The 24,396-nt window shown below is 40.9% G+C and overlaps 1 protein-coding gene across 47 annotated transcripts in view; it reads right to left on the minus strand.

The window, feature by feature from the left end:
- LOC129783139 (CUGBP Elav-like family member 4) overlaps positions 1-24,396 on the minus strand; it is a 773,173-nt gene that overhangs the window by 336,823 nt on the left and 411,954 nt on the right. For 37 of the 47 annotated variants that reach the window (XM_055792935.1, XM_055792915.1, XM_055792924.1 and 34 more), the window contains exon 3: positions 15,804-15,852. In XM_055792935.1, coding sequence (XP_055648910.1) covers positions 15,804-15,852 — 49 coding nt within the window. Of the gene's footprint in view, positions 1-14,634; positions 14,648-15,803; positions 15,853-24,396 lie in introns of all 47 variants that reach the window. The other 10 variants (XM_055792940.1, XM_055792938.1, XM_055792927.1 and 7 more) reach the window with 1 other exon arrangement.

The raw sequence follows: 24,396 nt of genomic DNA on the forward strand, positions 1-24,396 counted from the left end.
AATGTTATGAGGTATGGCATAAGGAAGTATCAGCACCCATGAGCATGCAAAGACTGTTGGAAACACAGTGGAGAACAGAGCAGGGTGGAAGGAGACAAACTTGGTAGAGATTCATTCACGCTACTTTTGGGAATGGTCCTTGGCATGACATATGCTTTCACATAGCAATTGATGAACAGTTTGGACACAGGCCAAAACTGCCAAGGGATGTGCTAATGGTTCAATAGGGTGGGAAACTGTAGGGAAGGGCTCATGCCAACATCCTGGAGTGTTTTATTTACAAGTAGAGATATAGGCATTCTTGCCCATAAGGGCAGCAACCTGTTGGACTTCAGTCTTGCAGTTTCTCTTTACGCTCTGTTGAGAAACCCAACCACAAAAGATACTAAGCTGTGGGTTTTTCTAGAGCCCTCTTTAACATTGTATGTTACTGTTTTCTTAGGACACAAGTAAATATTATCCTTCTTGTTTATATGGGAAATTTGTAAGAGAGGAGTCAAGACAAACTAGGTTTTCTCTCATAGGCTGTATCACATTCCTTAGTTTTATGTAGACATGTTGGAAAAAAACTTTTCTAAGCCAGCAACTCTTTAAGACTTTCATATACAGTGTAATAAGTCTTTGTTCAGTCCATCTGGAATGAAACAAGGTGACTACTAATAATTATTGAGTTCTCACATCTCTATTATAAATAATTTTAGTTGTAGACATTTAATTAACGATATAAACATACTATTTATGATGTGCTTTGGGAAATGAGTAGTTGTCTCAGTATACATCACGTTTTGCTTTATTGTTTTACTTTTCCTTGCTGCAGTGGCCAGGTGCCTCGCAGGTTCCCAAGCAATCACAGCCTGTGTTATGGGGGCTCTGCCTTCATATTCACTCCTTTGCTGGGGAGACAGGAGCTTAACATCTTGAAGTCTTTAGGCATCTAACAAATCCAAATGGGAACATCTGGAGTGAATAGCATACAGATGAGATTCATCTAAGGACTAGTTTTCTAAAAGTTAGATACCTACCATAAGCTTGTCACTTAGTCTCCCTTAGCCAGAGGAGAGAAACAACAATCTGGATACCTGCCTAGGACATGCTGGGTGATTCACAATCTTTGTCTGCCTGTTTTTCTCAACTAGCCCTAAAAGAAAACCAGGTCAGATATTTCCCCCTGACTTCTGAATGCTAAAAATAAAGGCAATGTATCCCATCCCTATATAATGAAGAGACACACAGGGGCCTCAAGATTTTGCAGGATTTGCTTCACATTGCTATAGCTACACAGTATTACCTCTCCCCTCTGTGTGTAGAGTCTGATCCATCCTTGTGGTTGTTTCCATCTTACAAAAGTGCTGTCAAGCCTGGATTTCCAAAAAGAATCCACAGGACTGAGAAAGTTTGATGGGATGAAAGTGCCTATCTGTACCAGGCTCCAAAGAAAAAGCTCGACTGAGTTTTCAGAATAATTCCATTAATGGAGTGGTGGGATTGCCTCCAACAATGCATGGGGTTTTTTGGGTTTTTTTAAAGAAGTTTGTTGGCTACTTTTAATAAGTTCTCACCATACTTTATTGAGTATTTTCCATCAGAGGAGCCGAAACATCTTATACAACTCACTCCAGAAAAGTTCAAAACTCATATGATATTTGACATTGTCATTACTTGGTGTTTTGTTTTACCAATAGCATAAACTGAGGCACATTAAGTTATCAGGAAACAAGGAGCACATGATGAGCCAATAACTCATCTGACAAAATATAAAGTTACATATATGATCCTGTGGTTAAAGCAGCCATCCAAGAATTAAAAAAGAATGAAATAAGGTTTTTTTCCACGGACAGACATTAAATAACAAAATATTTCATTTGACCTAATTGCATCTCTAGTTCTCCCCAAAATGCATGAAAAGGCTCATTTTGTCTTGACTAAGTGAACATGCATGACTACTTTTATAGGTTTTATTTTCTGACCATACAGCACCTTGCATAGTGGATTCAGTTCCAGTGAAGATCAGCTGATGCTACTGTTGTTGACACTAACTAGAACAGCAAACTTATGATAAGGAATGCCTTTCCAGGAATAAAAGTACAAGTCTCTGTTCAGTGCACATGTCCCTGATATTATTGGAAGTTTTATACTAGTACAAAGTGTATCAGTGTTCCTTGTATTTGTGAAAGCTGTTCTGATGTATTGCTGGAGCATTTAAGTTTCAACACATGCAACATGCATGTGCACACATGTACTCACACACAAGATAGAGTCTTCTGCCACTTTCTATCTAGCAACATATTCACATTGGTTTCATGTTCTCTAAAACCTTCACCATTATAACACAATTACTGTTGAAATTGACCTTTAAAATATATTCCAAATTTCAAATGTCTTTAAACCCCTCAGTGAGAACTGTTTTTCAATTTCACATATTGTTTTCTTTTTTAGGAGAGGCAGGACAAAAGATGGGAAAGAGCATTAGTAAATGAATGTCATCATGTAACATATGCATGTTGTGATAAAGCAAAATATTGCAGAAATTTACCTGGGCATTTTTAATATCCAGTCTTCAAGCAGTAATGATTTCCTTTATCATAAATGAAAATGTAATAAACCTGATTAAAATGTTGCATTTGTGTCTCACCCTTCCCTACAGTTATTCATTCAATCAGTTTAGCTTCACTAATATTCAAATGTATATCTGATACTGGCAATATAAAAGTTCAAATACTCAGCCTCTAAATAAATGTAAGCTATATTTATTAGAACATGCACTTTCCTAAATTTGTATCTGTACTTAAAATTGGTTGTGCTTCTAACTAGCCTTAAAGGAAAACATAACCTTGCCTGCAAATGAGATGCTGAACTGTGTGTGTAAGCAAATTTCTGTAACAAACACAGCATGTAAGACTGAAAAATGTGCAGAAATGTGAGAAATCTTGATGGAAGAAAATGTTTCTGAAGCCACATGTGCAACTTTGTAAAGGTAATACTAGCAAAACACTCAGGGAAGTCTTTTCTGCTTGAGGATGTAACTTGTCTTTTTTATTTATATGATACTAATGGATTTTCTCTTTTTGTTTGTTTTTTAACCAAAAGCCATGGTAAAAATCAACTGATGATGTGATGATGCTTGGATTCAAAGAAAAAAAACCAGAAAAAAAAGGAAAACAGAACAGAATAAAATGGGACAAATACAAGTCTCTCCAGAAGGAATGCCAGCTGCTAGCTTCGCTATTATTATACTGGAGAATCTTATAAACCTCTCACCATTATTAATGGGATGCTGCCAGATATTGATAATTTATTAAACTTGTAGGTCTGGATTTGAGGGAACAGATGTTCTTCATACAGACACTTTCAGAAAATGAATTCCAAAGAAAGAAATAACATTTGGTGCTATCAGTAGAGAGGAAAGGCAGTGTTTTTGCGTGCAGCAAACATTTGGACTGTACAGACTTATGTTCCCAACTAGTCCCATTTCACAATTCCCATCCATTTCCAGCTAATCTCATGCAATAACTTGTCTTCCAACAAGTTGCATATTGCAATCTGTCTCTGCTCCTGACTAATCCCAAGTTGCCATCTGCCCTGGCCACACTTTTTTAGCTGTATCCCATTTGGAGAGGTATGTAAATGATGCTTCTCAGGTGTGTCAGTCCTTCAGACTGTCTAGTCCAAACCTCTGACTGACACATGGCTTTCACAGCATGCAAAGACTGAAATACACCCTTTTAACCCTCTCTCCCCCCCCCCCCTTCCCCTCTGTAGTAAGTACTAGAAAAGATTGTTTGCAAAGAACTGAAACAACTGGAAACAAATATGTATTAGTCCAGGCAATAACAAGGGAAGGGAAAGAGTAATCGCAACCAATGTGTCTGCAAAGACTGTGCAGGTGCAGTTGTGAGTCACTGCACATGCCAAATAATCCTAAGACTAGTTAAGAGTCCCTCTGTTTGCTCCCCAGTACCCTGTGCCCATTGTCCATAACAGGCATCCAGGGAAGGCTCTTGCATGGTAGGAGGCTAAAGTGATTGTACTTCAAGTATGGCTTTTGAGACCTCTTCATGAAGAATTCCCACTGCTTCTGAGGCTGTTGCTGTCGCAACTTTCCTCTGGTGCAAATTGTCTCCCTTTTATCTTCCATCTATTTAGGTGAAAGCAAATCTCCAAGTTTCATTCTGTTAGTGACAGCACTTCACAGTTGGCTAGCCAGGAGTGGAGCTTTTAGCTGACTTCCCATCCTTTGCAATGCTGCTTGGCCTCTGATGCTGCACTTCATGCATGATATGTGGAAAAGAGTGGCAAGATCATGCCCTAAAAAGTGTGTCTCAATTTTTCCTGTGCCCAGTTATCAGTTGCCACTAACTGCAAAGTTTGTTGACTACTGCTGTCTGGTGCGAAATATCTTCAGACTTCATTCCAAGTAAGGGGAAAAAAACCTGAGGGGCAATCAGCTAGTTCCATGATGAATGAATCCCATGTCACTCAGAGAAAATATTTCTTTGCAATAATGATCAGATGGTAGCAAGACTCAGATACAAATTAAAACATGCACGATAAATGCCAAGTAAACACAGAAAGACAAAACCCAACCTGGCGTGAAATCTCTCTATAAATCTTCCACCCCACAACACAGGCACTTCTAAATTGAATTAAATTATTAAGAGATATTTCAAGGAGAATACAAATGTGAGTGCCTTCTTGAACTTTTTGAAAGACTATTTCAACAGAGCCAGCTGCTTTTTCTTGTCCATATGAGACAGAACTGGGCTGCATGTGTTCCTTTTATGTAGAAGCACAGGCAAAATACTAATCCAGAAAATAAATTATGCATTGGGTTAACACAGAAATAGAATATATTTTGCCTTCTGCAGAGTCAATCTATGGAACTCCTTACTGCAAGAAATTATTGCAGTTTAAGGTCTTCAAGCACTTAGAAAGGGGGTAGTATTTGTAGATAGTAATACCATTCAAAATTACGTTAAACAAAACAAATGTGGACAGAGGTTTTTAAAATATCTTGGTTCCAGGTGGATGCTAAAAGTAAATTAACGGTGTTAGAAAGAAACACTTTTATGAAAAATGTAGAGTCCACAATTTTTCTGATGCATTTTAATGAGGTATATGATGGTATTTGAAAGTGCTATGGTCACGACAAACCACAACAAGGAGTGTTGGAGCTGATCTAACATAGCATTTGAAGGAAGTCTGTATTTTACCATCCTCCTGGATGGCTGCTGGGTGAGCCAAACAGTCCTTTACTGTCTAACCAAACAATACTCTCAGAGACCTTATTTTTAACTGTGTTTCTGATACTGAATGCTGCCTTCTATTTTCCCTTCCTTCTATTAGCAAATCTTACAGTGACACAAAATCGATAGTTTCTCAGGGTGCTGGCTCCTCCCTGTCAGCACTGACTCCTTTCCCCAGCACTATGTTAATGAGAAATATTACATTACAGAGGCACACGCATACTTTGGAAAGAAACATGGTGTTTGATCCTACCAAACTGCCAAACTCTACTTAAAACCAAAAAGAAATGTTCTTCTTCAGCAAGATGTGATTAGCTTTTTGTCCTGGTTTCAGCTGGGATAGAGATGGTATAGTGCAATGTTTTGGCTATGATGTGAGAGCAATGTTCATAGGACACTGATGTTTTTAGTTGTTGCTGGGTGATGTTTATACTAAATCAAGGACTTTTCAGTTTCTCTGCCAGCCAGAGGGCTGGAGGGGCACAGGGAACTGGGAGGGGACACAGCCAGGACAGATGACCCACAATGACCAAAGGGGTATTCCATACCATATGACATCATGCTGGGTATATAAGCTGGGGGAAGAAGAAGGAAGTGGGGGACATTTGGCATTATGGCATTTGTCTTCCCGAGTAACTGTTAGGCGTGATGGAGCCCTGCTTTCCTGGGGATGGCTGAACACCTGCCTGACCATGGGGAGTGGGGAATGAATTCCTTGCTTTGCTTTGCTTTCGTGTGTGGCTTTTGCTTTACCTATTAAATTGTTCTTATCTCAACCCAGGAGTTTTACATTCCTTTCCAATCCTCCTCCCCATCCCTCTGGGTGGGGGGGAGTGAGCAAGCGGCTGTAGGGTGCTTGGTTGCTGGCTGGGGTTAAACCATGACATTCTATTATTTTTTTTTTGTGCCAAACATGGGGCTCGAAGAGTTCGAGATAACAACAGATTTGATTGGAATGTGCTAGTTTGAATTTATAGCTGCTATTGCTGTTTAACTGTTAAGGGGCTGGTTTCTGTGCTTACCATGGGGCTTGCTTGCCTTAATGTATATTAGAGTCTAGTGCTTGTTAGTGGCTGCTTCTTACTTTCACTGCTTGCTGTATTGCTTATCATCTCACTGTGCTGGGCCCGGGAACATTTTGATAACAGCAATGGTGATGCGCCGGGGCTGGGAGACGGCCAGGGCATCATTGCTTCTGTTTCTGTGCTGCTGTACTGGACAGACTGGAACTCCAGTGTGAACTCGAGTCAAAGGGACTGTGACCTGTGGATGAGTCCATGTGGGAGCAGGACACCCCAAAGCCCCTGCAGCCATGACTAAGTCCATGCCTGAGCAGGTATATCTCGGAGTGTCTGTGGCCATGGTTATGTCTGTGCTGCAGCAGGTATGCCTCTGAAGGAATTGTGGCCCAAGGACAAGTCCATGTTGGAGAAGGTACACCTCGAAGCATCTGTGGCTATGGATAAGTCTGTGCTGCAGTAGGTACACCTTGAAGCATCAGTGGCTGTGCGTGAGGACATGCTGAAGCACCTCAAAGTGTGTGGCCATGGATAAGCCCACGACAGAGCAGGTACAGCCCTGGAGGCAGCCAGGGATAAGGCCATGCTGGAGTTGATTTACTTCTGAAGGGACTGTGGCTGTGGGTAAGGCCACGCTGGAGCAGGTCTATGGTGATGGCCCATGGAGAAGGCCATGTTGGAACAGGTGCACCTCAAAGTGACTGTGGCTGTGGATGAGTCTATGCCACAGCAGGGATACCCCTGGAGAGACTGTGGCTCATAACTGAGGCTCCACTTGGAGCAGGTTACAGTCTGTGGATAAGTCCAAGCCTGAGCGGGGCCAAGGGGAGGAGTTCATTGTTCTTATCTCAATCCTCGAGTTTTACATTCCTTTCCGATCCTCCTCCCCATCCCTCTGGGTGATGGGGAGTGAGCAAGTGACTGCGTGGCTTGGTTGCCAGCCGGGGTTAAACCACGACAAGAAGGTAAGAAAGAAAGAAAATAAGATAGTCCTACTTCCAATAAAAAGAATATAAGAAATAATTCTAAAAAAAATATTTGAAAACTTGAAAATAAAACTAATATTTTTTCTGTAAAATTTCCACTTACGTTAAAAAAAAATCTAAAACGACATAGGACCTGAACAATGCATGTTAACTCATAGTACCTAGTTAAGTGCCAATCCACATATTCAAATTAGTGTGGTTTTTTTTGAAAGGAGAAATTAAAATGACTTTTACCCAGAACACCACAATGAGAAGAAATAATGTAAGTATACACTTAAAAAAATCTTGATCTGTAGAAATGAAGGGAGGGAGCATTTTCTGATGCTCATGAAAAGCAGTAACTATCACATTGATTTCAAGTAGCCTTCTTTTGAAATACAGGTTGACATATGACTGGTACCAGCTAGGGGCATATTCCAGTTGTCTTTTGATGCTCTCTTTGCAATAAAAGTTTTATATATATGTGGGGTTTTTTAATTCTACTGATTCCTTGCACTTTGTAGCCAAGGTATAGCAACTCCACATGAAAAATCTTTGTGAGAGTGTCACATATAGGTTGTCTGTAGTTCATCACATCGTATACTGTGAACATCTCCATCGACGTACCTGTGTCCAGAGCTGTGCTTGCATAATGCCTAGAGATTTGATGTCCAGTCAGGAAAGCACAGGGAGTTCAGAACTAAAGCTGAAGCACTGTTTTGCTTGCTGCTAGATATACTGTCACACATCTTGAGCTTTGGAGATCTGCTTCAGTGTGCTTTGAGTAACAGCTCAGATTTGTTTATTCCACATGACAAACTGACAAAATTCAACACTACTAATGCAAAAGGATTTGGAAGAAGACATGATACAGGTTGGACCATGTCAAAAGAAAATAAAATTTGTTCAGACACTGTTCTTAACCCTGAAGACTGTCTACGCAACATGAAGATGTGATTGAATAACAGATACCATTTTATGTTTGAACAGTATTTTTTGTGCTGATATACCAGAACCATTTCATAAGCCTGGACTGTTTTTCCTGTTACATTAAGGTATTCCTTACTGAAAAGCACCCACCTCTGATGTTGTGCTAATCGTTATGTGCAGGAACTCTCCTCAGTGGCTTTGGCTGCAGAGGGAAGGGAAATACAACAGGCAGGCTGACTTTTCTGCTATGTGAAGCACTGTTGAAATCAGCATAAAGGAACTAAGAAATCTGTCTGACATCCTGTTAAAAGTAAGAAGCTATTATTACAGGAGGCCTCTTGACAGGGTATCAGAGTGCACACACTGACACAAGTTGCTTCATGAAAGTGTAAACCCTCTTCCAATGTCCCTAACCCCATGAGTTCATTGATATCTAATAAAAGATGGGCTTATGAGCACTAATGACAACTTGCTACTCTGTCTGGCTGCCTATTTTCATGAAATTTATAGAATGCAATAGCTTTGGGACCTCTTCCACCCTATCAAAAATATGTTAAATTACACAGTTGGTTCAAAGCTCAAAGGAGAAGACCTTGACAGATTGACTGATAGATGGGCCCAGGCACACAGTTACAAACAGCTTGATTGTACAAGTCTGATTTCCTTTGGTAAGAAGCAGCAGGGGTTTAATTGGTCCCAGCCAATAGATGGGATAAACTTATAGCAATGGCAAAGCACCTTCTGGATTTTGAAGATGTCACTTTAATGCCTCCCTGGGACAACTGTCCTTGCTGAGCTTGAGAAGATCTGATACCATCAGTGGTGAAGGTAGTATAGCTGCAAGTGTGCTGAAACCAAAGGTCTGGAAGAGGAGCGATTCAGAAGCATGCCCTTCATTGTAAGGGGAAGGCCATGGCTTTGAGAAGCCAAACAATTTCTCTGCAGCACGATTTTGTTTGTTCTGCACAGGTATTTACTGTTCTAAGATTTTCTGGCATTTGGGTGTTGTAAGTGGAACAGATATACGTGAAGAGAGGGGGGGATCAAACCTTCAAAGGAAAGGACAGTATCCAAACCCACTGTGTGTTTGGGGATTTCATTTGGACAAAGCTTTTCCGAGCCTCTTGTGACCAGACATTTGTACGTGTTTTACTGCATTTTTGCATGGCTGCACACAGGAAATACTATAACTGACATGCTAGTGATGGTGGATTCCTACAACATAGAGGGTGCAGGGAGGTCAGGAATGGGGCTACATCCTCTCCAGTGTGATAGCGCCATCTTTTCCTTTTTTCCTGCAATGGCAGCACCAAGATGTTCCCCATGCGCAGGAAAGATATACATGAATAGGTGCTAAGTTCCTGACAGCTTGGGCCCAGAGGGAACTGCCTTCCAGAGTCTCCACAGATGCACCCATATGCCTTCTGATCAACTTTCTAGTGCATTTACAAAAACCAGAAGATTCAGGCAAAGCTGAAGTGGGGGGAAAGGACAAAATTAATAAAGGCAGCCAAAATTAAATAAGGTACTGAATAAGTTTAGAAGACATGGCTTCTGCTCCAAGATGCTGCTCCCAAACCAGAATGACTTACTGTTCCTCAGTTTCCTTGTCCATACCCTGAGCAAGGCAAAGAGGCTGATTTCATATGTAACAGGCTTTGAGAGCCACTGACAGAGCTGTAGAAGGGCCAAGTATTACGTATATCACACAGCAGAGAAACATCCATTTTAAAGCTATCTTTCTGCCCTTCTTCACTTTGTGGGTAAAGGTGAGTAGCTTTATATTACTGGTACACTGATGAGTACAGGAAGGAACTGCAGTTTCACTTTTCACTCTGTTCTTTTCTATGGGCAGGAATGGATGTGTGCACAACAGGCTTAGTATTTGAGGCATGTCCGTAGGAAGCAATGTCTAACTGTGGAAAGCTATAAGAACTGGAAAACAGAAAAAGGAAAAGAGGAAAAAACAGTCTGAAGCATACAGACATACACAGGGAGAAACCCTTCTGCAAAATTTCTATGCCAGTTTCTGCAATTCTCAACCTATTCTTTTTAACACTAACTTGCTAAAATAAACTATAATTTGCATTTTCAGTTGTTGATTTTTTGATGGTAATTTTTCCTATGCTCACATCTCAGCTCTAAATACATTTGCAGGAGGGGAAATGAATGTGTGCCCTTCCTGGTAGCAAATGCAGTAACTGTCTCTGAACTTCATTAGGCTGTGAAAGGCAGAAGTCATACCATGAGAAATAGTCCAGGATAAATCAGCCCATTCAGTCTCTCCATTCAGCTTTTGAATGTCTTTTGCATGTGTTCAGATTGTATAGTGGTGCAGATAATGCTGAAAGACTCTTCAATATTTGCTTTTAATTGTTGACTGTTACAATGTTCAGCTTTCAGAAAAGGAAAGTGATTGATCAAGAAAATTCAAATAAACAAACACCAAATTGATGGTAAGAGGATGTTTAAAGGCTCAGGTACTTGGAATGTTCTCGATTAAACCTTCCATGGAGGCCTTGGTGCAAAGGCCTCTGGAGTCTGAGTAGGAGTTCACAAAATCGTAAATAGTTCCATGAGCACACACTGGTTTCAGCCCACATCTTCGTACCTCTTCAGACATATAACTTTTCACAGGGTAGAGAGAAAACTTTACCCCCATTCAGGGCCAAATGGCCTGCCCTGGCTGCAGAAAGTCCTGCTGACAGTGAAAGCAGTTGCTTACATGAAGATACTTTTAAGAGACTAGTTCATGCATTTTACCTGTCTTAATGTATGGAAAAAGAGGCAGACACAATCACAAAACAGAGTGAACTTTATACTTTGTCAAGAAACCCAACCAAATCTAAGCATTTATGACATGCTTCTGCAAGGGTAATTGAGCATTTGGATTGTGGATACCCCAACTGTAATTTTTTCAAGGATATCAATTGATGAATATGAGGATTTCCCTGGATTTCCATCTTTACTCTGAAGGCAAAATATATGTGGTCTATGAGTTCTGCTGGTTCATGTGATAGCAGAGCATTTAAACAAGGGCAATATATTTGTTTATGATCTGCCTGTAGCTGGTTAAGAACTATTTCTTGATATAAAACCAGCAGAACTGTGTCCTGGACCAACATGTCACTCTTCAAGGGTGCAGGAGAGGACCATCTTATAGCAAGCTGCTTGTCCCAAGTTTTATGTCTAGTAGAGCAGCCCATGGGTTTCCCTGAGCCACCGTGAAGTGGGATCAGAGTCCTGCAGCCTATTTGCTAGTTTCTGTGCATTTAATGGCAGGATCTTGAAAGTAGTTACTAGGAATAATGCAAGCCTCAGGGTTGGATTGGCTTCAGAACTTTCCTTTCAATACTTTTCAGGCAGGAGGACCAGCTTATCAAAACAAGAGTTATGTGAAGTATAATATTCTACCCTGGCACTGCTAAATGACAACATCTGTGATAGCTCTCTCCCATTCTGCTAATTGCAACAGCAGCAGGTACATATATGCCCACTAATATAACCCTTTCTCCTGCTCCTGTAAGCAATGGAAAAGGTCTCACACAGCATACTTCCTTACACACTTAATATTCACTGCACACTGAGCTATAGGGAGGTACAGATCTCCCTTGCTCCAACACAAGCAGTGGTGCCCAAAAGAAGCCAAGAGATATGGCCAAGGTAACCAAGGCTGTTAAAGACAGAGCAGACACTTGAACAAAAGTTCAGGCTGGACCTTTAACTTCTGGGCTGTCCTTTTCTGTTCATAACAGCAGCAAGTGACAGAACGAGCTCAGCAACATCCACTGGCTTAATAAAAATCATTACTATGCTAGGAGACTGGATGGATAATGCAGTCCCAAAGCATGGACATGAACCAATGTCATCAGCATTGGTATAAATAGGGTGCCTGCATTTAATTAATAAATAATAGGCTGCAATGCTAATCTCCTTCTGCTAACTTTTCTAAAGGTGCAATCTATTAATCATGTCACTGCCAACCTGGTCACTTTTTAGATTAAGACAGGAAAAAAAAACAACCTAGAAATAATCGGATCCTAAATACAGCAGGGCAATTGAATAGCACAGCTAGCATTATGATCCACTGCTGATTTCAATTCTTAGCTACAATTTTTTCCCTTAAGGATGGATATAATACTTTAAAGACAGAGTAAAGGCTTGCAATGTTCTTAAAGTTCAGCATGTTATTAATGTCTGCAAAATGGAGGCTATGGCTGAGGAAGGTAAGAGATTTCTTTTGATATTGGGACAGCATAACTTTCTGAAAAGCACTGGAACTATCTCACCTGTTTGGCACATGGTGAGACTAGGAAGCTAGAAATTCAAGGGACAAGAAACATTTGTGTTGGTATGGAAATGTGGTAAGAGGGAAATGACAGCACTGGTCATCTGGGATTATATAGAAGGCATCATGCAAATTGCTTCCTCTGCATGTGAATATCTACCTTCCAGGAAGCTTTTCTCTCAGTGCTCTGAATGAACTCCATTTTGTCCATAAACACACTGAAGATTTTTACCTGTTCAGCTGCAGGATTATTATGCTGTGCCTTTTCTAGGGTCCCCATAGAAAAAGCTGGAAAACATTGACCCTCGTGGGTTTGTGTGTGGGAGGTGGTGGTGGTGGTGGAGGCATGTGTGCTTCCATCCAAATTATTTTGATTTGAAAATATATCCTAGTAGCCCTACCTGTTACACATAATTGATCTCAAAAATGTATCCTTACTAATTGAACTGATTTTCAAAAAGATTAAAAGCATTCAAGAAAGTTCATCTCTGCAATTCCAACCTGTTTAATGGCAATGTTGTACTGAAGCCTCAAAAGAGTAATTTTCTGGCTAAATTTCTTTATTCTTCAGTTAAATGCAAGTCAGAAGTCTCAGCACAAAATATCCAGGTGAAAGTTTACAGTCAGTTTATGCAAGAGATTAAATGAAATATAATGATTCCTTCTATATCTAAACCCTATTAATTTCCTTTCAATCTAGCCAGGAACAGCAGAATAGCTAGTGTCCAGTGCTTTGTCCTCCTCTCAAAGTCCGAAGTTCAATAAAATAACATTACAGGCTCTAATAAAAAACACATTGCCTGTAAAACCAGGGAAGAGTGCTGGATCATACACTGAGATCAAGGAGAGACAGGAATAAATTCAGCTCATTGTAAACACTGGAGAATATACTTGCATCAGGATTTGAAATTCTGTTCTGAGATGATGTTTGACCACTGCTTTTGTTCTAGATGGCTCTGTTCCCTTTGAACAGTTGCCTATAAAGAGATAGTTGGTATTCACAGTCCACTATATCCCAGTTTCCTTCTGCATCCTTGTTTTTTCCACAGTACCCACAGACCTGCGTCCCATATAGCGAATGGTACGGTGGCATAACTGGCTTCCTGTCGGTGTAGCATGTCCCTCAGGCATCTGCTCAACCTCAGTTTCTTTTCCACTAGCAAACTTGTACATCAGAGACAGGTGCTTCACAGGACCACATGGTGTAAGTATGCAGGAGTAGGGTCCTTTTCAAGAAGGCGGCCATGCTATTAGCTTAAGGTCTTGTGTATTTTATTCAGGATGTCACTTTGTCTCAGAAGACGTGTCCCCAAAAAGAGCTTTGCTTTAAGACCGGTCTTAATGTTTCCTTTTACCAGTTAGACCCTAACTCCACAATCCCTGGCCTCATGTATTAGCTTCACTCCCAGTTGCACAACCCAGCACAATTCTTTTTCTTACATCTGGGAAGATAGTATATGACAGGTCTGCATCCAGACATCTGGTCCTGTGTTTAGAGAATAAGTTCTTAAGGAAAAGAGGGCCTCCATCCGTTCTGTATTGTACAATGAACCTTGTGTCATGGTTCATAACTGGTCTCCCTGGCACTGCTGCAAAATGAATAGCAAATAATTAGATTTCTAATCTAGGGAGTGGAGAGACTGCTTTGGTTCAGTTGAATCTCTAAAGTCATTAAACTCATACTATTTCATTCTCCCTTGCCTGAGGTTCTGGCCCATTCTCCCACAACTCTTGTAGTCATAGTAACAGTCACAGTCATTTTTGGGGAAAAAAAAAATCCAGGAAAACAACTCATCCAACGTACCTTACATTGTGGCAACATAATTTCATGTTAATTGGATGGCTGCTTGGAAGTGTTGGTATTTCGTGGTTTATAATCAATTAATCTGGCCATTCATCAGTGACTCAAGAGATGGATAAAATAAAGAAGGGCGGAGGGGATTAATTACCATTCATATGGCATTTCATGAGCAGGAAGTATTTTACTAGCTATGAATTCCTGCCTACTGGGTTTGATGCTACAACAAAGCATCCCTTTAATAAGGCCAGTGTCCTAATACATTTGAGTTACTTAACCCTTATTTTTTACATTCTTCTAGTCCTATTCATTGGGCAATCTGAACTTGTGTTATGAAACAAACCTACTCTGGCATGAGATGTGTCCTGTTGCAGTTCCCACAAGCATGAACAGACAACTGTCTCCTGCAGGAACAAGTCTGAGTTGCCTCTGTTGTAAAAGTGGGAGGAATCAGCCCCACAAAAAAGGAAACAGTCCCTCACTGACTGAAACCAACTGTTTATCCTAACTGCGTGAAAATGGTTCAGTGCAGTGCTGCCTTTAAAATTACCTGTCTACAAATAATATTACAAGGGGCCATATTCATTTTCCATAACAGATTCCAAGACAAGTTGTTTTTAAAGATAAAAATATTTTTCTTATTTATGAAAACACATTTTAAAGACACTGATGTTACACACTGCTTTTAATGTCAGTCTTTTTTTGACTTCAAGTTCTGCATGACAATGGGAGTGGTAGCAAGCCTAAATACAAACATAAAAAAAGGAATGAAAAGTGATTAGATTATCTCTATTGCTGAAGCTGATTATGATGCAACCCCTCCTTTTCTTCCTCTGATATTATGCAGCAAACATATTAATGGAGAAAGATGCCTTCCCTTTTTGCAACAAAACCCCAGCATCTCCTATAATCCATAGGTGTTATATAGCAATTCTTTATTCGTAGAGCTTAATAAGGGTTTCAGAAAAGTGAAGTATCATCATTTATACACTACAGATGGAAAACTGCTATGAAAAGGTGAAAGGTGTGATATATCTTACCTCTCTTCAGCTCTCTAAAAGTGATATACCTAAATCTGAGTTAATTTCCATAGTTTCATTCCAGATTCAGTGGAGAGAGGGGAAACCTCCAAGCACCATTCATCCCATCTCTCTTAGAAGCAAGAAACAATGTGATCAGATAAACCATAAAATATCTGCTTTATCCTAGCCAAATTAAACACCTCTGCAGCTCAGCCTAACACAGGTCTGAAAAAAAATATTATTAAATTACCATCACCACTGTTAAAGTTTGTTAAGTCAGCACCTGATGCTTCACTTCTTACCAAGGCAGTTGTTTCCCAGGCAATCACTGGCACCTGCCTGCCTTTTAAAAATCAAATAATAATTGAATATGAGGAAAGCAAGATGAAATACAGAAGATTTAATAAAGAGAGTCTTTGCTGCAGAAGGAATTTCTTTGGCAGTGATTACGTTACTAATTGATCAGCACATTGCCTGAGAAAAACCAGAGACAATCCTTTTACTTAGCACTGTGGTTGAAAACAATGCAGTTAAGTACCTCCTCGGCTTTCACTGTCAGCTGGTTTCACCTGGATGGGTCTGTTCATCTGTAAGAAAGAGCGAAGAGAGACACATAATTAACAGTGGACTCAAACATTCATATACAGAGGCTTGCTTTGGGGTTTTTTACCATGCGTCACGGTTAGCATCACAATTTACTCCATGACAGGGGAAAAGCAATTACTAAGCTAAAACTAACTACAGAGTGTGAGCTGCTTCTTGGTCTGAGGTAAATCAGTGTCACCCAATTTATCTGACAGGGGAATGAATCATATTGGGAGAGGGATCTGACTCATTTCACACAAGTCATGACATTTTAAACATAATTTTAAAAATTTCTAATAGTTTCCTCTGGAAACACTAATGTGTCAGAGCAGGAATGCTTTTTCAGAATATCAGGATCAGTGAAACTTTAATTGCAAAGATTTTTTTGAGATTAGCATGTTGAAAGGAAAATGGAACAGTGAATTCCACCTGCACTGTTAGATCAGTAGGACAGTAACATAGACTCAATTTCATACTTAGGGAGTGGGATTTGGATCTGGTTTGTCCACATGCTGTAGTAGTGCTGCTATTGAGAGTTGGGGGGGGGGGGGGGGGCAGAGAGCATAGGATGTGTCAAAATGTCTCCCTCTGTTGCTTTTTCAAATATCTTTTCCTTTTCTCACATCAGAACATAAGCAAACATGAAAAGCTTGCCATCGTGCTGTGAATAGGATTATTGTTCTTCAAAGTATTCCCCTCTCTCAATAAAAGCATTGGGAACCATCATTATCCCCAGAGCTGCTCACTCCAAGGAGAGAGAGCAACAGATGTCCAAAATATTTACTGATAGTGCCTACAATGATGCCAGTGTGTGATGAACAGGGGTGAGGATATACCCTCTGCTGTTAATAGCTGGAGATGCAGATTTGATCAGAACCAGCTGACGTTTTCATCTAAAAGCCCTTCCCTACCTCTTCTGCCAAGTAATTTAAAGCAATCCATGCACTATGCAGAAAGATTACTCAAAATACCTTTCTCTGTATGACCACCCCTGAGTGGAATGATATCATCCTTTAGATTTCACAACCAAAGAAAGTGCAGGTTCAAACAAGCACCACAAGGAGCAGGAACTCAGAAGGCAATTGGAATCTCCCAACATAGTGCCTTCCAATAAAATCAGACTACAAATTGGCTGATGAGTGTCACAGGGTGCTTTCAGGTGGTGCTGTCCCTCCCTTATTTGTGGCTAATCACAGTTAGGCAGCCAGGCTCTTAGATGTCCCTTTTTTTAAAAAAAAAATGTTTAATAAGAATTTAGTTTTCTTCTAATTGCTCTGCACACATATATAGTAATGAAAAGTTATCAAGGTGGCTGACAAATACATTAAGGTGATGGAGAGCATAGCAGGTCCTGCTGCATGGCTCTCAAGGAAAATGTACTTAGCCATAAACTGGCTACAATTTGATTCATGTTTGGGAATAGAAAGATCAATGGCTCCAGACACTACTGAGGAATTTCTGCTCTTCTGTATGCTTCTATCATCCAACAAACTCTAGACAGCTGAAGTGCTAAAAACCAACAAAGAATCTGATACTGGATAAAACTTGTATCAGCCCCTACTTCTGCAACAATAAATAGCTGTCACTCACACATGTATCACAAGATTATTAGCAGGGCCAGAGAGCAGTAGGATGGATATCCTTCCATAGGTCTACTGTAACATGTGAGCAGGTAGCTGTTACAGACATTTAAAGATCTGATCATAGAGGAGAGGAGGGTAATTTATGTCATATAACTCAAAATATCTAAAAAGTATAATTTTTAAGTCACTTTTAAACTTGGTGTCTGAGATGAATGGTTTTCTGCAGTGCCTGTCCTGCTCCACTGATCATAAAGATAGTCTATACAGTTAGAGTTAGGTGAGATGAACACCATCTTGGTTCTCATGCACAGGATAATGAAGCCAAACTACCCAGTTACTTTGCTTTAACTTCCCCCAGCTACTTAACTACTGTGATTGGTTTGCATTTACAGCAGGTTGGTGTTGACGCCATTCATGTACCAAGGGCTGACTTGAGGTCTGTTAACTTTTGACAGCTGCACTCATGCTATATATTACGGGTTCCTAATGTGGACACAATGGCTAATCTCACTCCAATGGTCAGAGGTCCCTGGTATTCTCTCCAAAAGATGCAGAACCAGCATCCCAAGCAGTCAGTAAGAGAAACAGTCACAGTAGCCAGGAATTTATAGGAGGTGTGCTAAATGCACCCCTGAGATGCAATGTCTGGTGTCCAAAATGGACACAGCCTTGCAATGCAGAATACTCCATAAATCTGTCAATATAAGTACTGAACTGAAGCCTGCTAAAGGCCATGAAAAATCCCCACTGAACTCAAGTAAGTTTTGGTTGCCGCCTTCAGAAAAACTAGACAAAGCTCTTCCTGCTTGTTGAGTTGTTGTCAGTTTGCAAAAAGCAGAAGACATCATTGAACCCTTTAGCAAAAAATGAGAGGAGACTAATATCTGTTGGGAGGTGGGTGTGGGTGTGAGATTGGAGCAGGAGAAAAAGAAGACGATCTCCAAGAAAGGGAAAAAAAAGAGGGAAGGAATGAGCATCCAACAGAGGAATAAAATATTTGGGAAAATAATAGGTAAAAGGCTAGTGTAATTTAATGTACACTATGATTTATACACTTGCAAATTTCTTTATAGACCAAAGAGGAAGTGTGGCCTGCACAGAGCCCATAATACAAATTGAAATCATCTTGACATGAAAAACACCAATTATATTGAGAAACACTGAGAGGAAAATAATTGTTTCCTCTCTCCTGCTATGGAATTCTTTTTTCTTTCTTTTTTTTACCAAACATTCTGGGAGCAAGGAGCTGGCATGACGAACAGAAAAGGGCTAAGTGGAGAAATAACATGGCAGAAAGATGTACCTTCCCCAGTCTGGGGAAGTGCCTTCTTGGGGAGAAGGGAATTCAGGGATTCAAGCTCTCTGTTTAGACTTCAGCTGGGAATTGTCATGGGTTTAATGCAAAGAAACCAAAATTTGTACTCCAAACTGCAGTCTTCTGAATAGTATTTGGGGCAATATTGGTATGGACATTTTTAATATTTGTCTTGTCTTGGTGGACCCCAAGAGTGTGACAGGAGAAAGATTTTCCAATCATCAAATCTGATTAATACCATGGATCCCACATGGGATCACAGGAACTACACCTGTGGCTGTGAGGTTTTATTGATCCTTATCACTAGAAGTATTCAAAAGAGATTTGGCAACGTGGGAAGAGTTAGGTAGGCTGATCCAGCATTTGAACTGACAGATGGACCGGATAAACTCTGTTAGGGTCTCCTCTAGGCTGTGCTACACTTCGGTCCATTGCAATGGTCCTTTCCTCTCCATGGATGTTCTTTCTGCTCTTCTTTGAAATACGATCATGGTTACTTACTCTATATTATCCCTGTTGGTCTGCCACAGTGAAAGAAGTATACTTGTTTACCATTAGTTAACCCAGAAAGAGTTTATCCCTTTAGTCTCCCTCCTATTGTTTAGGACAGGACTTAAAAAAATTTTATTCTCTATATAAACTGTGAAGATTCCTGACATTATGGTACTAGAATGCGTAACAGTCATAAAACCATTATAACTCAGGAGAATTTTTTTATTCTCATTCATGATTCAGAGTCCAATTTGACCACAAATTTACTTTGAAGTGCCTCACTCAACCACAATGCCGTAACAGAGGTGTGCTGAGGACTATTGAGGCACAAAGGAATTTTCAGTAAGAGACAAAGTATTTAATTTCGGTTTCTGGTTAGATATATGACAGACCAAATTTTCAAATGGGTAGCCAGAGGATGGAAAACCAGAGTTACATTCATAGCAGTGTTCCCAGTGTGGCCACAAGCAAAGTCTGTGTCTTAGCTTTCCTGTCTATTGCAAACTATGAGTACCACTACAGCTGTGAATCAGCCCCATTTCAGGAAGAAGGGTTGCACGTTATTTTTCCACAAATGGCATAAGTGCTTGGGTTGATGGAGGAGTTAGAACTTCATGTGCATCACACCTCATTTTCCTTTGATCTGTTGCATATTCATCTCAGCAGAACCCCCTCACACACACACACACACACATTTACTATCACCTTTGCACACATCGGACAAGATGATCATCATTGTTTAAACTTCATACCTTTCATTTTATCTTTTCCTTCCTTTTGCCTTAAACCAACACATTCAATTAATAACAGATATCACCCTCTAACATCAACTTGCCATTTTCCCCAACTACCCCCCCACCATCCTCCATGTAAGTAGAACCATGATATAATTTTTCCTGTCTAATTACAGTCGCCATGGTGCCACTGTTGAAAGACAGAGCAAGTACTGCTGTGAAAAAAGATTTGAGTTACAAGAAGTGATGAAGCAAGCCCTTTTTCAGTTTTCCACAGAAAAGAAGTGTTGGAGCTTGCTGCCATGAAAGATTAGACTGGGCTGCTGGCACCTCAGGCTTCAAGGATGGGATAGAGCTGTGTCTTTAAAGAGAGCGAGCTGCAACTTTGACCGAGTGAACTAAGAGATAAGAAGGAAGAAAGAGAGAAAACAGGATATGAAGCAAGGCTAGAACTGGATGCGGGGTACCACGTCAGCAGCTGGCTGAGAACATGAAACCCACACATCTTAGCCAATCAATAGTTGTTGCTGGGTAGGTTAGCTGTAAGGATAACCAGTCAGAGAAGCTGGAAGAAAGGGTATATAAACCGGGAGATTCAAATAAACGAGGCCCTTGCCTTTGCTTTTGGCTGCTTGATAGTTTGCTTGTGTTGTGTTATTTCCTGACCCCCGTAACTCAAATTGCAACAAATGGTGCCCTGTGTGAAGCAAACTGATTCGGACAGACGGTGGGAATGAGCAGTGACGGCGGTGCTCAACATAGCTGAGACAGGCAGGGAGAGCCTGCAATCCGGATCACGTAACAGACACCGGGAAGGTGAGCCATTGGGGACTAATCGATATGGGTGCGCAGATTTCAGCAGAGGAAAACTCTATATTAACAATGCTTATGTATATACTTGAAAGAAGAGGCATAAAGTAGGACGAGGCGGCAATAAGAACTCTGCTGGTGTGGTGTAAAAAGAATGATTGGCCAGCTACGGTGAAAAATGTCTTCAGCGTTTAGACATGGCAAAGCTCTGGAATGTTGCTTTTTGAGGCTGCCTCGAGGGGGGACGAAGTTGCTACAGCATCGTTAACGACATGGAGATTGGTTTTAGATTCACTAAAACAATTAAAAGCGGACAGGGAGACAAAGGCATCAGTTGAAGCAGACACATCCCCGGTTGCAGGGACGATGCACACAAAGGTACTTTTGGTGCCACCAGATTCTCTGTCATCACCTGTTATGCAACCGCTGGATACACGCAGTCGGAGCTGAGCAGCGCTGGCTGGGTCAGGGGGGGCAGAGATGGTTCCCTTCCGGGTGGCAGGGAGAGCCGGCCATTGGCCTGTTGCCCAGCTGTGATCCCGAGCCACCTTTGATAGATTTATTGGAAGAGACCTTGGGTCATGTTCAAACAAAACCTAAGTCCTCAGGAATGAGACAGGGGTTGGAGGATTTGTTTGCATTACAACCAGTCCAAGTTACAGCATCAGTACCAGATCCAGCCAAATTCTGGAGAAGGATGTGGGAGCAGGCGCTCGCGGATGGGGATATCGATGCTGCAACCGCCATGGGGGGCAGGATGTTAGCCTGCCTGGTGCTTCAAGGGGATGGTGATGATCCCCCCAAGTGGGAGCCTGTTGCGACGGAGGGAAGACACAGTCACTCAATATGAGTGATCAGCAGACTTCGTTTATTGTGCCTTACAGTCACCTTTTATGCCTTCTTATAATCAGCTCATACATATTACAAAAGTTAAGCTCATTATTGGTTAGTTGCCTAAATACCAAGCCCGCCCCTTGTTTCTCTTCTGTAGTTATCTGTTCCCACCTGCAACATTCTTTTCCCACCGAAATCTTCCTGTTATTGTGTAACAAGGACAGCCAAAGACAGTGTATTTTGCTTTACTTCAGATAAGCTGAGAGCGATGTGCATTTTTGTCCAGCCAGCTGGACTATGTCTATGTGACCCTTTTCAGCTAGCCAGTTATCCACAATTCCCCCGTTTTTATTTTGGGCGACATAGGCTCGGTTGACCATTTTCAATAACAGCGTTTTAACACAGGAAAATACACAGCCAACTTATAAAATCTCAGTTCAGAAGTATAATTCCTGAAATACTTGAAAAATAAAGTTAGCTTGAAGCTTTAATTTAGATGCTCTTTCTGTTCCAGTGATATAAAAAGTTTAAAAAATTCAAAGGTAATTTTAAAGTTCTGAACATGGACTAATGCAAGCTCAAAACCCAAAAAGAAACCAAACTGATGTTTGACTAGGAATATTTGCAAATATTTTAGTGGAAAATCCCTGACCATTAACAATTTTCTGTCCAAATAACAACTGCCCTTATGCAACCAACCAGTCCATACATTTTCTGAAGAATACCTCATTGATATCAAAGAATTAACAAAGGGAAAAAATTAGTTCTAAGCTATATACATTCATAAGTGGATTTTTCAATAGTTACATACAGATTTACACACTAAGCCATAATGGCTTGTAGGTGATACACACAAGAAGAGTACGTTGCTTATCTGTCTGAATGTCTATGCTAAATTTGACAACTATGCCACAAGCCAAGCCTACATGGGTGCTGTGTGTTATGCACGTTCCTTAACAAACAGAAGTATAATAGACAAATTCCCAAGATCTAGTCCCCAACCTAATTATATTATTTTGTAGCCAATTAAGGAAAATAACACAAATGTGCATATCTACATGTGCACACACCTTTTAGTTCAGAACCAATCCGTGATAAAAGGCCTTAGCCTTATGGCATCATCAAATCTTAACGAGTACAGTAATTAAAAATGCAGTCTTACTGTAAGTGCAATTTATGCTGACATTCCCTCAAATGCTACACGTGAGAATTTCTCACTCAACTGCCTCAAGTTAAAATAGTAGTATTTGTTAATATGTATTAAAAAATCATTAATTCTCTACAATAGCAGTTGACTTCCATAACACTATGTAAGCAAAAGAGGCTTAAGATGGGTTTTCTGAATGCTAACAATTTATTTTAGACTGTCTAAACTCAGGTCTTGAAAGATTTCACTCTGCCAGACGTAGAAACACTGTTGCACTCCAGTTGTGATATCCCTTTTCCCAAGTTGTCACATGCACATCTCGCTCAAGCAACATTATTGTTAAAGTTTCTCTCTGCTACATAAAAGCATATTGCACTTGTAGATATAAAAGACAGCACCCTTACTTAGATTATTACCTTATTACCTCATAACTCTGAGTATACCTTGTATCTCTGATTTCATCACTTCAAAAATTCACCAGAAGCAGATAAAACCACAGCCTCAGACTAAACTACGCCTTAACTGCTGATTCAAATAAAGGCATTCTCTTCAGATATGCCTAATGCTTACAAATAATTTTGGCTGGTTTTGATCAAAAAACTATTATTACAATAACGATCAAAAATAATAATCCCGTTTGCAAAATGCCTTTAAGCCAGCCTCCTAGTCCCAACCAATTTCCACATTCAGAATACAGCATAAATACAGAATACAGAATAAATTATCTCCATCAAGGCAAAAAGGCTTCTCTTTAAGCACAGAGATGTTTGCTAGTTCAAGGCAGAAACCCATTTCTTGTAGGGGACATCTGAAGCACTTTTTTTGGTGGGTTTGTAATGAATTCCGTATTTTTCCTTGAGGAGCTTAAGCTGTTCCTCTTGTTTCAGGAGTGTTTCCAACTCTGAGTTGTCCAATAGGTCCGTATTTCCCAAACATATCATACATTTCCTCTGCTGTGATTTTATACGGCAGGTTCCGAATATAAAGGATCCCATTGACCTCTGGGGGCAGCCAGATGTTAGCTCGCTTGGCCGCTTGCATCGCCATGGCGCCGATCGGAGGGCGGGGGGGTGCCGCCTTGGAGAGAAACCGCGGCCGGGAAGGGGCCTGCCGGGCCGCGCGCCGCCACTCGCCGCTGCCGCGGGGGACCCGGATGCTATCCCATACGCTAATAACCCGGGTAATGCCTTTTTACAATCTATGTCCCGAACGCTCCGCTTTTCTAAAAAGCATATGAGCGAATCATACGTCGCTTGTCTCTCCATACCTTCGTCAGCGCTGTTGCAGCCTTTGTGAGAGAGACTTCGGCGACGTGTGGCCGGCGGGACCCTCTGTAGGTGCTCCCGGGCGCGGGGACTGTGCCCTTCCGCCTCCTGCGCTGCTTTCAGGACCGGTACCCGAATCTCCGTCGAACCGTGGCTCGCAGGTTCAGCCCTCTCTAGGGTCCCTGTTCGGGCGCCATTTGTCGCGACGGAGAGAAGACACAGTCACTCAATATGAGTGATCAGCAGACTTCGTTTATTGTCTCTTACAGTCACCTTTTATGCCTTCTTATAATCAGCTCATACATATTACAAAAGTTAAGCTCATTATTGGTTAGTTGCCTAAATACCAAGCCCGCCCCTTGTTTC

Source organism: Falco peregrinus, chromosome W (genome assembly GCF_023634155.1).
Source record: "Falco peregrinus isolate bFalPer1 chromosome W, bFalPer1.pri, whole genome shotgun sequence".
Taxonomy (NCBI): Eukaryota; Metazoa; Chordata; class Aves; order Falconiformes; family Falconidae; genus Falco; species Falco peregrinus.